The sequence below is a fragment of the Mastacembelus armatus genome, chromosome 21, assembly GCF_900324485.2.
Source record: "Mastacembelus armatus chromosome 21, fMasArm1.2, whole genome shotgun sequence".
Taxonomy (NCBI): domain Eukaryota; kingdom Metazoa; phylum Chordata; class Actinopteri; order Synbranchiformes; family Mastacembelidae; genus Mastacembelus; species Mastacembelus armatus.
In genome coordinates this window covers 7753126-7769517 of record NC_046653.1, presented here as the reverse complement: position 1 = coordinate 7769517, position 16392 = coordinate 7753126, and the positions used below count along the sequence as shown (strand labels likewise).

Genomic DNA, 16392 nt, shown 5'->3' with positions numbered 1-16392 from the left:
ATTACATTGTCCTTCTTTGTACTGTACAGTTGTATCACTGCAGGGAAATGGAGGGTAGTTGGGGATTTCTAGGCATTCTAAAATTGACTTTGCAGTTTGAAAGATCAGTGTGGTAAAATTTATTGATCTTGGAATCCCTACAGGCATAAAGACACAATAACAGCACTTTTAGTCCCCTGCATGGCTACTGTTATCCATCTTAATGCGCCACTGGACATGGAGAGCATATCCATTCATACAATGGAACATTTTTTTCACCACCTCATCTCTGGTTTTATGCCTTGACAGACTTCAACGTAAAACTGGGAGGGGGTATTAAAGAAGTGAAATGTAATAGAAGAGAATAAATCTGTCTTAACTCTTTTGTTATTTTTTGTGTTGTTTTATCCTCCTTTTCTCATCACTGTTTCAATGTCTTCTCTTTTAGTCCCTTTATTTATGTATCTCCTTCCCTTATCTCTCATTTTTATCTATTTTGGCCCTCTTTCATATATCCCCATTTCATTGCCTTTCTTTGAAGAGATGAATTGATTAGAGGTTTGATGTAATCCATACCCCCCGGCCATTCTTAAGAGCACCAAGGGTCCATTTTGTGATAATCAATATGTGACCTCGTAAATATAATTTGGCATGTGTTCTGAGTAGTCCACTCCCCTTATATAGAGTTGCCTCCACCCTCACTGCTACCTTTCTCCTTGAATTATTGAAGCTAAACTATAGAAGCTATCATGCCAGTGTTCTTTATATATGTATATATATATTGGGAGTTTACCACATAGATCACAATAATACCTCCAGTTATAAGTGGTATTTATTTGAATAGCTTTCTGCAGTTTTCTCTCCACGTCCAAGTTCCAGTAGCACAATATTTCATCTGCTGCTGTTGATGAAATTATGATTTTATGCAGTGGGCTGACTATCATATGCTACCAACATGTGCAAAGAGATCCACAAATCAGCCACTTATTGGCCATTTCAATGCAGGAACCAGCTCAGTCACAGAAAGTGTATTTAGGGAAGGGCCCATGCATTAACTTCATTTTCCTTTCCAGCTTTCAGATCTGCTCTTTACAGACCTATTGAGACCTAGAGACCATATTTCATTCACAAGTTCAATATTTTAGTCAGATGCCTTCTTTGTTGTTGCTACTTTATTTCTTGCACTATTGTTCTCTACAAAATGTCCACTGAGCCCTCTTTATTTCATTATTTTTAACTAGCTTAAACTTGCAGGCAACTCTCCATGGAGCTGGCTCAGTGCCAATTATGGCATCTGCTCCACAAAGCACAATCTGCACAGATAAATGTATGTCTTGGCATTTTAACACAACCTTCTGAAAAACCCAGAAAATTTGACACACAAAAAAAATCTTGTTAAATTAGTCCTAAATTAGGTTCAAGATACTGGAACTGCATTTAGAATAGAATAGAATAGAATAGAATTCCTTTATTGTCATTGTATGTAATACAATGAAACTTCTAAGCGCAAGGTGAAGGCACATCTCTTAAAAATAATAAAGAATAAAATAATAATAAATACATAGGCAAGATCCAAAGTCCTCAATAGTGCAATGAAAGCAAAAAGAAATATGCTTATATATGGTATTTAAAACCTGCTGCTGCCCCATTAATGTGCACACCTGCAAATACAGACATATTTATACATTTATGCTTAAGTGCACACATACTCTTTACTCTTTTATAGTTTCCATTTACACTTACACTTTGACCTCAGCCAGATGTTATATGTAGATTGGAACCACAGAGCAGAAATTCATTTAGTCAACTCAACTACATAAATATACTCTTTGTTCATCATCTTTGACACTCAAAACTCCTTTCTGTAGTGTGGCATGACTAGCTTAGGCTCTGTATCTTGTCACCTAAAATATTATTAGACATGAATTTTGTTGAACTGTGACTGTCTTAAGATAGCATTAGCAATTTTAAGAACAAAGATTTAATCATGTTTTAGAATTGGAGGTTATTAATATTAATCCAGGTCACACACAAGTTATTTTTCTGCATATTTCTCTAAAACTGCTAAGTTGTACCTCATGTACTGCTAAGTTGTACCTCATTAAAGCATAGACATAAGAAGAACTTGTTGGTTTACAGGCTATCAAACATCTGCTATAACATTTTTAGTAGTTATTCATTGTGTGCATGCATAATTTATGCACACACATCTCGGGTTCTGCTTTAAACAATCATTTTATTTCTTGCTGCAAAACTAACTGTAAAAGGCTGTAGTAAAATGTTCATATACTGTAGAAATGACATTGACTGGTATAAAGTTTGCATGGTGTTGATAATGGATTTGTGTCACAGCCGGAGAAGAATATATGAGGAGTACACACTATCACATTGCAGTTGATATTTAGGTATCTGGAATAAAGTTAAACACTTATATACGTGTCTGTGTCTGTGTGTCCGTCCGTCCTTGTGTTTTCTATAGACACCCCCCTCCTGGTGAGAAGCAGCAGTGATTCAGCCCTCAGCTCCCAGCCAACAGAGACTGAACCCTCCCTCAGTGAAGACACCACTGTGATGGTAAGAGCCTAAAGCAGCTGCATGAAAAGACAAGTGTGTCTGAATTTGAATTTGAAACACACAGGAAACGCAACACAGAGGAGCACTGCACCCATGTAATGGACACTTCGTTTTTGAGAACATAATGGACAGACACAAATACTTATAACCAAGTAATGATAATATGTGGTATCAAGTATATATAATAACCAGTTTTGAAACACTTAGAAATGTCTAGAAGCTCCTTATTTCCATAAGAGCCTGTAGTTTTTGTCTGTCCTCACAATAGAAAAATACTTGATGGAATGAACAGCATAACTAGTTTTAGTTTTAATTAACTGCCCTCTTTAAATATTTTACTGTATTTTGTCCCATTAGCAACAGAAGTGGGGTAGCTCATATTTTGTTAGTCCCTCATAGATAAATTATTCTTTTTGACATACATATTTTTTTGAGCTCCTGTCTTTGGCCAAAATTTCCACTTGAAAAGGAAAACAAGACACTAATAGTTGACATCCTATTAACTTTCCTCTAATGTGAGAAGGAAATCCTAATAATTGCTAGCAACACCATCCACCATTTTTAGCTGCTTATCAGTGCAATAGAACTTTGTGTAAAAATGTGTTGCTTTATTTTTGTGTAACCCAACAAACAGCATTTTTACACTCTTAGGTAATCATTTTTCAAGTAGTGTACAAAGCAAGCTGATTGTGTCATGTCATTTCTTTCATAAAGGTTTATGTCAGCTTCTCATGTTATATAATGTTCCTTGTTTTTTGTAAGATATTGATTTAGTATGATGAACCACCACTGACACTGCGCTATCCTCGTGTTTCTAAGGCTGCTGTAATCTAATAGGCAGAGTTTCATTAAATATGCTAAAGACATTAAGACTCCCAAGGGAATAGACATTTTTTATGACCTCATAGTGTTTTTTCTAGCGGTATTCCCAGGATTGGAAAGTAGAAATTCAGACCTGCCAACCTGTACACATTTAGTGTAGCATGTTACCATATTGATAGAGCATCGGTATTTTACAGGCCTTACTATGTCTAACCTGCTGAAAAACAAAAATAGTGGTGCCAGATTCCTTACCCTGGCCTTCACCAACCTAATGTTACATAAAATGTGCTCATGCAGGCATAATGGGAAATTTTCCTGTTGGTCATTGCGACTGGCTGGTTCATAACACCTCTACACTGACTTAAGCTGATGATCTTAAGGATGCCAAACTGACTGAGAAGGAGTGACTCTATTTTACTCTGTAATTTCCCTTTATGTTGTTAGTCCTCAGTTTTCCTCTTTTACCTCTGATAACAGTTAGGAGAGGGGTACGTCATTGTCATGCACAAATATTTACTTTCTGTTCTTTGACTGTAAATACCTCATCATTTTCTGTTTCCTCCTCTGTTTTCCTCTTCAACTATTTGAACATTCCCGTAAAATACTAATTGCTTAGTATTTTCTTCTCTGAGGGGGGCTTTTTGTATATGCAGTATTTTACATAAATACACTCCATTTTACTAATGCAGTCAAATCCTACACATGTAATTGCTTTTGAGAACCTGGTAATAACTGTTATTATAGTACAGTGGGCAAGTTGCATTGAGGTGCAGATTTGATTACTTGTTATGATAGTGTTACGGTTTCAAATTCCCTGTAGATGGTTGGACGCCACAAATCCCTCATGTTTACTGGTTAAAGGAAGTCCACAACTGATTGGACTCTTGAGTGGTGAGCCCACATCCACTGAGATTCCTCACTGGACAAACATCCCTTTTAACCCTTGCTGTATTCCCCATAGAAGAACTTGTTTGCATTGTTCAGTTCTTTTGGGGGATATGATTGGTTCTCAGAGGTGTCTACAATTGCTTCTTTATGCTGCTGAGGGTGATCTAACATGTTTGTGACTATCCAACATACTCTGTATATGTTCTGCAAAGTTGAACAACACATTGTATTTATTATATTGTTAACCACTGGTTATTTTCCACAATTATACTGATGCCATATAGGCCACTTCCTATGATGATCCCCCAAAAATAGACCTGTAGCATATTTTGATTTGTAACCTACAGCTACATGAAACACAGTTTACCTGAAATGAAACCTGGGGGCAGTTGTCACTAATAGATGTAAACTGCCAACACTAGGAACATAGATCATGTTGTTCTGAGCTCACCTTCCACTCTTTAAATCACCATAACACTATCACATCTGTGGCTGTCAATATGAAATATTACTCGGTGTCAGTTATGCATTAGGCCTGTCCACACTGTGCATGTCTTCTGCTGGTGCACCTGCATGACAGCATGCATATATGTGATCTCAATTTCACCAGCTGTGGCTTCTATTACAGTTCAGGTCAGCACCTCAGCTTTCCCGACTTGCTCCTTTCACATTTAACACTACAGCTGTGATCTTTAAGTTTCATTTGCCTTGGATTTACCTTGAACCAAAACTACTATCACAGTGTTTTGTTATAGTGAATAGTATAATGTTGTGTTAAATGGCTGTTGATTTTGATTGAAACATATTACTATAGCTTCACAGTACAAGAGGGCAGTTTTGTCCCATAGAAATGCATGTAGATATTTTTTTTGTTTCCTTTACAAATGAATTTTCACCATTGACCAATTGCAAACCGGTTTGACAAAGCTGAACAGTGAAGAAACATAGGAGATTGTAAAGCTTTTGGTCTTGTTTTTGCTGCTGTTATCATGATTGACCTATTCTTACATTTGTTTCTTGTAAAGAAATGGCTGAAAGGGAGCAGCAGGTGAGACAGTAATCTTCCCATGTTTGCTACTGAATACCTTTTATCAGTTACACAGACAACCAAGGCTGACAGCAATCAGATCCTTCCTGCACAGACCTCCACTTGAGTCATTTTAACTTGGACCAATTTTGTCAATACATGCTTACCATTCAAGGCAACAAGAAATCTGTCTTGACATAAAAACAGAATTTTTTGATAAAAAATTGCTAACATCCACTATTTACAGTGCTAAGGAAGCATAATATATTTTGGGACCAAGCCCTTTCATTTAGTGCATCTAATACTGACTAGTTTTACATTGTTACACTAAAAACTATAAAAAGCAAAATAATTTACATTTTATAAAATCTGTATTCTGATCAGTGTTTTTATTGGTAATGCTGATTTATATTTAGAAGTTGATTAACAGCTACATTTTATCTGTGGGAGAAAATGGCTTTTTACAATTTATAACATTGCAACTCATGTGTAAAAAGATGCCCCTCTACTGTTTTGCCCTTTCATCTTTCTCTCTGCTTGATGGTTTTCAGTGACAAATAACTACCATGTGTTATATTAGTACAAAGCTATGTGACTAAAAATTATTTATCTTTTTGTGTTTACTTCTCTTCTTCATTTTCTTCGTTTCTTTCACCGTCCCTCTTTCACACATGTACTCACTCACACAATCACACACTCACTCCCTCATAGGTCCATATCTTCTCAACGAGCCAGGTTCAGATAGAGGTAATAGCTCCAAGTTCAAATTGTCACTTGGCCTTTTGGGGAGAGCAATGAGGGGAAGAAAGTACTCTTCTTGCAGTAATTCTCTTTTCTTTCCTCTCTCTGTCTTTTCTCCTACTCCCTGTCCTCTCTCTTTATTTAATTCCAATCCAGAAAGATTTACAGCTCTTCTGTTCTAAATGCCAGGCACAGATGAGTACAGTAAGCCACAAAATCACTCTTTCCTTCTTTCACTTTTTATCATGCACACACACCCACACACACATATATACAGGGTAGTTATAATATGATAATCAAGCTGGGAGTATTTGTTTTTTCTGGAATACCACTGGGGCTAATAAGTCAGTACACTATTTACTCTTCATGCCACACCCGGGTGTGTGCACGTGTGTTTTTCTGCATGTGTGTCAAGGCTTTTGTTGTCTCACCTTGTATGAGTGTTTGTCAGTGACGATTTTATGTGCTTGGACATCTGCATTTATACTGGACATTAATGTGAGCCTTTTGCGACCCTTTGTGGTTTCCCCAGTTCCTATGTGTGGGATTTGAGAAGTTAACTTGTATTCATTATGTATGCCAAATGACTTTGACATGTACTAAACAAGGCTGTAACATAATAGTGTGCTGTTTTCATTGAGTCATGCTCTGGATAGCTGAAGAAAGTAAATGGGAATATGTTGGTGTTCATTTCCCACTCAAAGAATGCATTTATTCATTGTAACTTGGAAAAAAGCAAACAAATACATGGTACACTGACATTGTCATTCATCCTTAAATTTTAGGAAGTAAGTCCTGTAAAGAAGAGTTTTAACCATTGTTATTCTAAACAGTTAAACAACTAAATTTATTTAATAGAGAAATATGATATATTTTGACTTCTTTTTTTATTTTTCTGTTTAGTCATCTGTGCCTTTGACATGGTATTTATCAAAACGCATACCCATGCCCATTAATCATCCACATCTGCAAAGAGATATTTCAAGATAGATTACCTTCGGTTTATCACCTTCATACAGATGAACACACACACACACAAACAAAAAACACATACATATGGATAAGGACAAACGGTTTAGTGTGCATTTATATTGTTTTATCATACTGTCTTTGGGAGTGTTTTCAGGGAACACTTAGCCTGATTGGTTATTCACTAATTAGTAATATCATTGATAGGTTACTTTTTTAAAAATCTGCTTTTAGCAATTATTAGATTGGACTGAGGACTACATCCTTGCAGCCCATTTATTACTACCATAGTTATTCAAGGTGGGATTATCCATCACTGAGTTAAAATGGAAATTCTTCTTCTCTATTCCCCAGGTTTTGGAGGGCAACTAATGCTCACATATATTGATTGAGCTGTCCAGGGTTTGCAGACTTGGGAATGATTTTTCCTTTTTTTTTATTTCACACACGCATGCATGCACACACACACATACATACATATACACACATATATATACATATACATATATAGTCTTTTAATCATTCACTTATTCTAGTCAGTGTAACCAAAATTTTTGTCTATTTACTCTATATATTTGATGTAATTAATAATTGCTAAAAGCCATTAGTGACTGACAATAATGAGCAACCTTTGAACATATTTGTATTGGCATTTTGATTTCCCTTATTGTTGAATAAAATGTGTTGTGCAGTTGAACTACTTCATTAAAATAATAGCCACACTGGGTATTGACTTCTGCAGTTTCCACACTGTTGGAGATGGTTGTGGTCGGATGACCACTCAAATGTAATTTTTTTTTAATGCATAGAAAATGAAAATAAAAGGGTTGTTGTAAGTATTTTCATTCAAAACAATAGCGAACTAGCTGCTTTACTGTTTAACCAACTAAAATACTGTTGTATTAGCTGTGGTGTTGTAAGGTTAATATGAATAATGAGACATATTTTTTCGTTCAGACTCATTTACTTTTTCTAAATTACCTTTTTGATAAGTAATTTGTGATTAATACGTCGCTCTTCCAAATACAGAGAGAGACTATTTCTACATGCCGTTATTAAGTGAGACATACGATTAAGCACCACGGACTTTCCAATTAATGTATGAGTGGCTGTTGTTATGACAAAGCGGTTAGGATAATTAATGGTACCTGTCATCTCGTTGGTAATTAAGCCCACATGACAGCCTCTGCATCTAGGCCAGACTAATTGATTTTCAAGCCACCAAATCCTGAACATATGTTTACTGTATCAGGAATCTGTCATTCACTTTTGAGTTTGATCTCACCTTGTTTCTCTTCTGATGAACCATTGTCTGTGATTCATTTACTTTATTAATCTTTTTTTCCACTTTATCTCTTGATTCAACTGAAGCATCTTCAGCTCTCAATCTTTCTAATGTTTTACTCATCTGTCCTACTCAGTTTCACTTCTCGCTATCTGACAGGTGGTGTAAGTCATATAGCAGTAGGGTGAGAGGTCAGAGGTTAAAGGCCATGCTAAGAGCCCATTATTGTGTACTACTAACCTTGAGTCTTATTGACCTGCTTGTATTAGTCTGCATATACTTACGCACATGTACACCCAAGCTCAGATGTCCACGTTCATATGTGAATGTGCAACATGAAGACACATACTGTATGCAGATATATACAGATTTGCCCAATATTTTGATGCAATATTCAAGACAAATTTATTTACATAGCATACATCATAAATAAGGGATGTTATGATGCCTGATATCAGGAACAGAGGTGCTGTAGTGCTGGTGATCTATTTTTGATATCCAGATTATTTAAAATGTTGGAGAGTATTTTAATATTATCATCACATATGGACACAATCAGCCTTTATAACGATGTAAAGGTGGGATTTGTTGCAGGGCTGTATATTTGTATTAACCTGTACAGATTTTCATGATACTCTGTGGACTCACAAACAGACCTGTGGAGAATGTCCTACACATGAGAATGTGTACACACTGACATAGTCACATGTTAAATGTTAGGTGATTCATCACTACTTAACCCCCTGGTATGAAACCTTGTCCCTGTAGATCTCACCTTTCTGTCACTAACACAAACACACACACACACACACACACACACACACACACACACACACACACACTTCATGCAAGCCCTGTGTCATTGTATAAAGTAAAATTATTACAGGTCCCTTGGCTCACATTTATACTCTTCTTTCTCACACTTCTGTATGTATCTCCCAGCCACCTTGAGCATTGACAGTGTTATTTCACTGCTTAATAACAATGTCTTCTTGCTTTCATATATTGTACATCATCAATTTAGCAGCTCCTTCATTCTTCACTTCACTCATTTATTTATTCATTCACATTATGTATTCTTTTGTTTTTCAAATTGCAATGACTTAACTTGGTGAGCTCAGGATTTCATATGGAGTACAGCACATTAAAAGCCAGTAATCAAAACAGTGTGAGTCCCTTATTCCTCCACTTAGCCAGTCATTCACAGTTTTTGTTTATTTATGCTTTTTATTGGTTGATACATGCACATGTTCCTTAGTATCCATAATCCCTATTTAGTTTGGTCTCCCATTAGCTCTTCCATTTTCGGACAGTTGGACCTTGTTGTTTTGTTCTTGTATTGTCTTTTCTCGAAATGCCAATCACTGACTAACAGGAAAGCTGCTCTGTGTGTGTTCTCTGCAGGCAGCCGGTCCTGCTGTGGAGAGGCCTGTAGGGGTGGACCGAGCCCTTGGCAAACACACCTTCAGTGGCAGGTGAGTGCATGTGTGTGGGTTATAACTCTTGTACTGAAATCCACCATCATGTGAATTTATTCTGCTTTGATTCATTGTGCTGATAGTTTATTTTTATTATCTACCATAATGTTGATTAACTGATTTAAATAAGTGACTCTATCAGGAACTCCATGTGTTATGTAGTTGAGGATTCATCTTCCTCTGCATTCATGTTTGTGTTTGTGAGTACGATACTGTCCTACTTTCCCTTCATTAAAGCTGTATTCTAATCCAGATCAAGGCCCTTATAGATATAGTTAGTGTAAAGAAGATGCATCATTAGTCCCACTACAAAAGACTAAATTACGGTCAGGGTCATGCACACACACTCAGACACACACATAGACTTTGTGGGCTGCTATATAAACAGCTACACATCAGTTGTTTTTTTAGAAATGCAACTGAACACGACACACATGCATACACTAATGAGTGCGGCTTAATTAAGTGTTAGGGTGCAGAATGCCCTATAATGCCCTATGGCTCATGTGAGCCTTTTAAGTGTGTGTGCACACACTTATTTTGGCAGGGAGGTGTGGGACAGGGAGATGTGGGGGAGATGCTCACAAGCAAGGACAGACAATATCAAACATATCAAGCTGTTTGAGTAATTAAAATTAGTCGTTAATCATTTTAAGATATTTATATCTGCTTTTTGTAAAACCTGTTAATATTCCTTTTTATTTAATAGCATAGTGTAGTTTAATACAGTGCCTCTACATTAGGGTTCACCATCCAAATTTTCCTCTGGTCTTTGCATCGAAACCTGGCATTTTTGGTTTTGTTTGCACTTAAATAGCTTATGATATGTTATTAAAATATAATAATTTGACACTCTATGACTGAAAATCTCTGTAAAGCTTTCAGTATGATGTGACTTACCTAAGCAACCGAACAGTTAAGCTTGTTAGGGAAACCAGCACAAGTGTTCAGATTATCCAGTGTTTTTGCCGAATCCAGTGTTCAGCTTTAGTTTTTAAACAAATCCAACCAAGTATTTTACTGTAAATATGAAGTTTTGACCAGTAAGAAGCCAGTATAAAATAGATATATTTCATCAATTTTTATTATTCACTGTTTAACTTATTAATAGGTTGTTGAAATAGTTTGTTGATTTGTTTTTAACATTTCATACATACAGTTGTCTGAGTAGTTGTGTTTCTAGCCCTTGTGGACTCTGTTGTGATATTACATGCCACAAAATGAATGCTTAAAAGAAATCAATTTAGATGTGACCCCAAAGAGTTATTTCCCAACCCCTCCAACATTTCCATTAGTGGCCCTGGCACGAAGGTACATTACTGGATGTAATTTGAATTTTTTTCATTTATGTGATGTAACCTAAAGTGTATCTCAGACAGAAAAAAAGCAGAGTTGTCTACTAATGAACATACTAAGTGCCCGCATGACCACAGTAAGGCCAGTCTTTGATGTCGCGTGACTAATATGAAACCAAGGCAGTGAATGTGTCAGCTATAAATTTGTGAAAGTGGCTGTTGCATCACTGACCAGTGTGCTGCTCTGACCTCGGTTAATGGATAGTGTATTGTCAGTGTTTCACAAAATTAATCTGCAGTTAATTCATAAATACTAAAACAAAATAATATGTTGTTAACCTGTAAAGAGGACGTGTGGAGAGAGAGCTGGAGCTATGTGGAGAGAATAATTTTGACCTCAGTCTTGGTGGTTTTCGCCTCTCTCCATGGCAACCATCAACAACCGCAGGCAGCGATTAGATCACCCACACAAGTATTCATATACACTTGTATTCATTGTGTACTATATAGAGCCACTCTTCATGCAGGGTCTGAGTTATATCGTGATCACATTATGATATTGACTTACAGTGATTGTGTCACCTCAGTTACTGATGACTAACTAAAATAACTAAATGGAGCATAACATCAAAATTAATTTTACTTGAGTAATATAGTTTATGTAAATTTTATCACACAGTTTACAGTTGAAAACAGTGAACATAACTTCTTACTTTCTCTTATACATTTCCTTACATGTACACACACACATAGACCATCTCAGCTGTGAGTAATGTAAAAGTGATGTAATGGTTTTTGTGGTCCCTGGGGAAATGATCCTTGAAATTGCAAAAAAGTTCAAAATGAGTAGAGTAATGCAGCTATAAATACTGGAACAGTAAAGCACATGTTCTAAGAATATGTGTGTATGGCACTGTATGTAAGTTTCTCACTGTGTAGGTTTCACCCTATATGTGCCTTTGTGCATGTGCATGCACCTTTGAGTGTGAAGCTACACCTATAAATAGAGTAATGGCTCATCGTAATTTTAACCACACAGCATGCTCACTGCCAAACTCATTACCTCTGAATCAAAATGTCCTTTTTATACAGGAAAACAGATTTACTGTAAATTGGTTTATTGAAATAGCACTGCCAGCATATTATATTTCTTTGTGAAATAATGCACTGTATTGAAGGTGTTTTATAAGACAGGAGGTGAAAAGGTAAATAGTAATAACTGGATGCCACAAGAAAAGCCAAATGTGAAGGAGGTTTTCCATGGTTAATAGAGTTTATTCATATGTTTTTTTAGGAATGTAACGCTCCCATTCATCATCAGTGAGAAGCCCTGTTGTGTTAGTATGGCATGTCTTTCTCTGCCAGTCTTTCATGTTAGTCTACCTGGGGCTGGGCGATATCACCTGAAACCAATATAAATAATGATTGCTTGTCCTCAGAATTGTTCCATTCAGTGAGCGGGAATTCACCACCTATATAATTCCTCATGGGTCAGCTTCAGCAGTAATGTGGATATGATTTGCAGAAGGGTGAATAGTGCTAGTAGCCTGTAAGAGCACAGTGTTAATGTGCCGTGGTCTGTTAGTATCATGTTGTAACCTTGTTGCCTTTTCACTTTAATACCAAGCAGTAAATATAACTTGTCTTTCTTACGTACTCTAGAAAGATTTGTGGACAGGTGGGCCACATCACCAAAATCTAAATGTGAAATACAAACTTAATTAATAATGTTGTGAATAAAGTGAGATGGAATTTTTTTTTAATCTTTTGACATCTAATAACATACCACAAAATTGAATGGGTGTATCGAATAGTAATATAATACAAAACAGTTATTTCTTAAACAAAACTTTAAAAATAAATAATTTTTTGTAAGATAGTACAGTACACTAACTTATTCATGAGAAACATGTTGGTTTTAAATTTCATGTGTAAATATGTTTATTTCCGTCTTTGCATACATCAACCTCTAGCATTACTGTGTATTTTCCTATTTTGCCTTTGTTCTCTTTTTTTCCCCTTTATCCTGTGCATTCTGGTGCACTGTACTTTGAAGACCAGCTTAGAGAGAAAGATAGAGCGAATGGGAAATAATGAAGAAAAGGGATGAGAGGGTGAGAAGCAGTGAGAGGAAGAGTGGTTTGGTAATGCACATCCTCCTTTTTTGTTATTTCTCTTCTGTGTTTCTGTCTTTCATAGTGAGGATCAGTGAAGTGGCAGGTGGATAAAGAGAACACCTGCTCTCTTCATCTCTCTGCTTCTCTCTTTCTCCCTCTCCCTCTGTGTCCCCTCGCTCTTCTCACGTCTCACCCATTTTGTCTCTCTCTCACCCCCACTTCATTTTTTGCAATGATGCAGACTGTCAAACATCTCACACAGAAAATAATAAAAGGAAACGCAAATGGATCTCAAGTGCTCTGTGTGTGTGTGTGTGTGTGTGTGTGTGTGTGTGTGTGTGTTTGTGTGTTCTACTGGGAATGTTGGAGATCAGAGGTGCAGCAGCGGGAAAGAATAGAGGGAGGGCTGGATGTTATTTTTCCTTCCATATTAATGCTATTCATTAGCCTTGTCTAATTAATTCAGTGGCCCCTCCTCCTTTCATTTTACTGTATCTTGTTTCCAGACATCACTCACTACACAACATTATTTTCCCCTCTCTGTGTTTTCTTTTTTCTTGTCCTATGTACCACATACATGGGTTTTGCCATGCTAGTAGCTAGTCAGCTGGTGAAGACTGAAATGTGTCCATGAAATTGGCAGATGTTGAAGGTCTCCAGAAGAAGTATTCTGTTGATCTGTTGACTTTTCCTCTAATGGAAGTGTGAAGTCAGTCTTTCATTATTCAGTGTGAGGGCCAGACCTTGTTCTTTTATAAATGTGATCATTTTGTGGCTTGTTCCTATGTGCATTCAGATAATTTTCACTTTGTTAAATCAGTTTGTTTTATAAACCCAGCTCTGCCTTGTGTTTAATGCTAATAATTAGCAAATGTTAGAACACTAACTGGCTAAACTGGAGTCAACATTAAATCTGGTAAACATCAGCATGTTAATCTTGTTACTATTAGCAAAATGCCATGCTGACATTAGTGTTTAGTTAGAAAACTGCCTTAGTCTACTGCACTTTGTATTACAATAATTGATAAATACTATTTATAACACTCATTTTGAAAGTATTCTCACTTTATTTTCAGTGACTAGACTTTTTGTCCCCTGCCTATATATTTTTGCTAGTAACAGTAACAGTAACAGCTGCCTTAGTCTACTGCACTTTGTATTACAATAATTGATAAATACTATTTATAACACTCATTTTGAAAGTATTCTCACTTTATTTTCAGTGACTAGACTTTTTGTCCCCTGCCTATTTATTTTTGCTAGTAGCCCATCCAGCTGTCCATGTTCCACCAATCATCCTCTTTTGGTGGCTGCAAGCTAAAAAATGTTAACCCAGTGAGGGATTCCCAGGGGGTTCTAGGCCACAAGGAATCTACAAATCCTCCACCAAATTCTGTATCTGCTGCATGGTTTCCACTCACAGTCCCATCTCAACTGACTCAGAGGGGTAGTGGTTCTAGCATAAGCCCCTTCAGGAGTCTGTGAGGGTGAATCTGTGACGGTGAGGCCAACCTGGGTATAAAAATTTCAAAAATTTCTTTCCGCTTCCATGATCTTCAAGTCTTTACTCAAAGCTCTTGACCATGGGTGAGGATTTGTAGACTGACCGGTAAATCAAAGGCTTTGCTTTCCAGCTCAGATTAGTGGTCCAGTATAGTGCATGCATTGTGCACCTACTGGATGTTAGTCAAGGAGCAACTTCAAATTGCTGTTGCCACTTAAACTTCACAAAAAGTAAGCAAAATGTTTATACACTCACAAATATGATGTTTCACTCTAATATATATAAAATACTGCAGGTGTCATGTACAGCTCACTGAAGTATTTTCTCCAAAAGGTCTCTGATGACTCTGTAATTGTCAGCCCAATATCAGATTAGGGTGATGAAGAACAGAGAACAGATCCAGGACTTTTTGGACTGGTGTCTGTGAAACCACTGCCAGATCAATGCGGGAATGACCAAAGATCTTGTGGTGGACTTTTGCAGGCGAGACACTCCTGGACAACACTGGTGAACATTCAGGGGATGGACATTAAGTGTAACTGCATGTTCACCTCAACAATAAACTGTATGGGTCAAATAACACTGATGCAGTTTACAGGAATGGCCAGAAGAGACTAAGGTTGTTTGGAATGCAGGGGACACTCCTGAGGATCAACCATCTTCTGTAGAGTGGTCTGCTGGGACAGTAGCATCTCGACAACAGACAAGAAAAGACTGGATAAACTGATTAAGACGTCCAGCTCTGTCCTGGGAAGTCCCCTAGACCCAGTGCAGGTGGTCGGAGACAGGAGGATGTTAGCAATGCTCCCCTGCATGTGAGCACTGGGCACCTCTGTCAGTGCTACAGACTGCTACATCCCAAGTGTGTAACAGAGTGTTAAGGCAGAGCCTTTCTTCCTGATGCTGTCAGACTCTACAGTCAGCGCTGCTCCCAGTAGACCCTCCAGCTGACCTCACACAAATGGAAATATTAATTCCTTGTTTTTACTTTTTCACTGCTGTTTTTGTCACGTGCTTACTCTTTCCTGCTGTGACAATGTGAATTTCCCCATTGTGGGAAAAATAAAGATTTGTCTTATAAGATAAACTTTATTAATCACTGAGGTGAATTGGAGGATACTGATATACTGACTTAGATTTTGTACTGTATATAGTGTGGGACTAGAAATTCATCCCTGTACCACAGCAGTATCTTCTCCCCTTCTACTTTGCTCTCTTTTACTACCATCTCCCTTTTCTTCTCCCTCCATTTTTCTGCCTTTCTCCCCAGATATGCTACACTTTTCACTTTCCATCTTGCATTCTTCCCCTTCTGTCCTTGCTTTCCTCTCTCTCCCTTCTTTTGCAGTCCCTATTGTCTGAATTAACCCATATTGGCTGAGTGGCATTGAAGCAGCATCAGCTTTGTGTTTATGGGTGTGGGAGAGAGGGAGAACTTGTTTTGCACTTTGTATGTGTCCCCTGCTGCCATCCACCACCAGCCACCCTCTCTGCGGTGTTCATCGGCATCTGTACTCCTGTCAGTTCATGGAAGTTTAGGGATGGATGGTTGGTCCACAGAGTCAAAACGAGCAGACGTAGAGACAGTGTGAGAGAAATGAGGTTAGATCTAAAGTGCACAAAACTAAGTACAGACAAACTCACTTTGAAAAAAAAAAAACACACACACAAGGACCAGAAAGAAGGTCAGGGGAGGATTAATGGCTGTGCTCT

General features: G+C 37.3%; 1 protein-coding gene across 6 annotated transcripts in view; it reads left to right on the top strand.

The window, feature by feature from the left end:
* Positions 1-16392, top strand: part of LOC113123303 (partitioning defective 3 homolog B-like) — a 206404-nt gene that overhangs the window by 61759 nt on the left and 128253 nt on the right. For all 6 annotated transcript variants that reach the window (XM_026295230.1, XM_026295229.1, XM_026295228.1 and 3 more), the window contains exons 5-6: positions 2459-2553; positions 9690-9760. In XM_026295230.1, coding sequence (XP_026151015.1) covers positions 2459-2553; positions 9690-9760 — 166 coding nt within the window. The remainder of the gene's footprint in view (positions 1-2458; positions 2554-9689; positions 9761-16392) is intronic.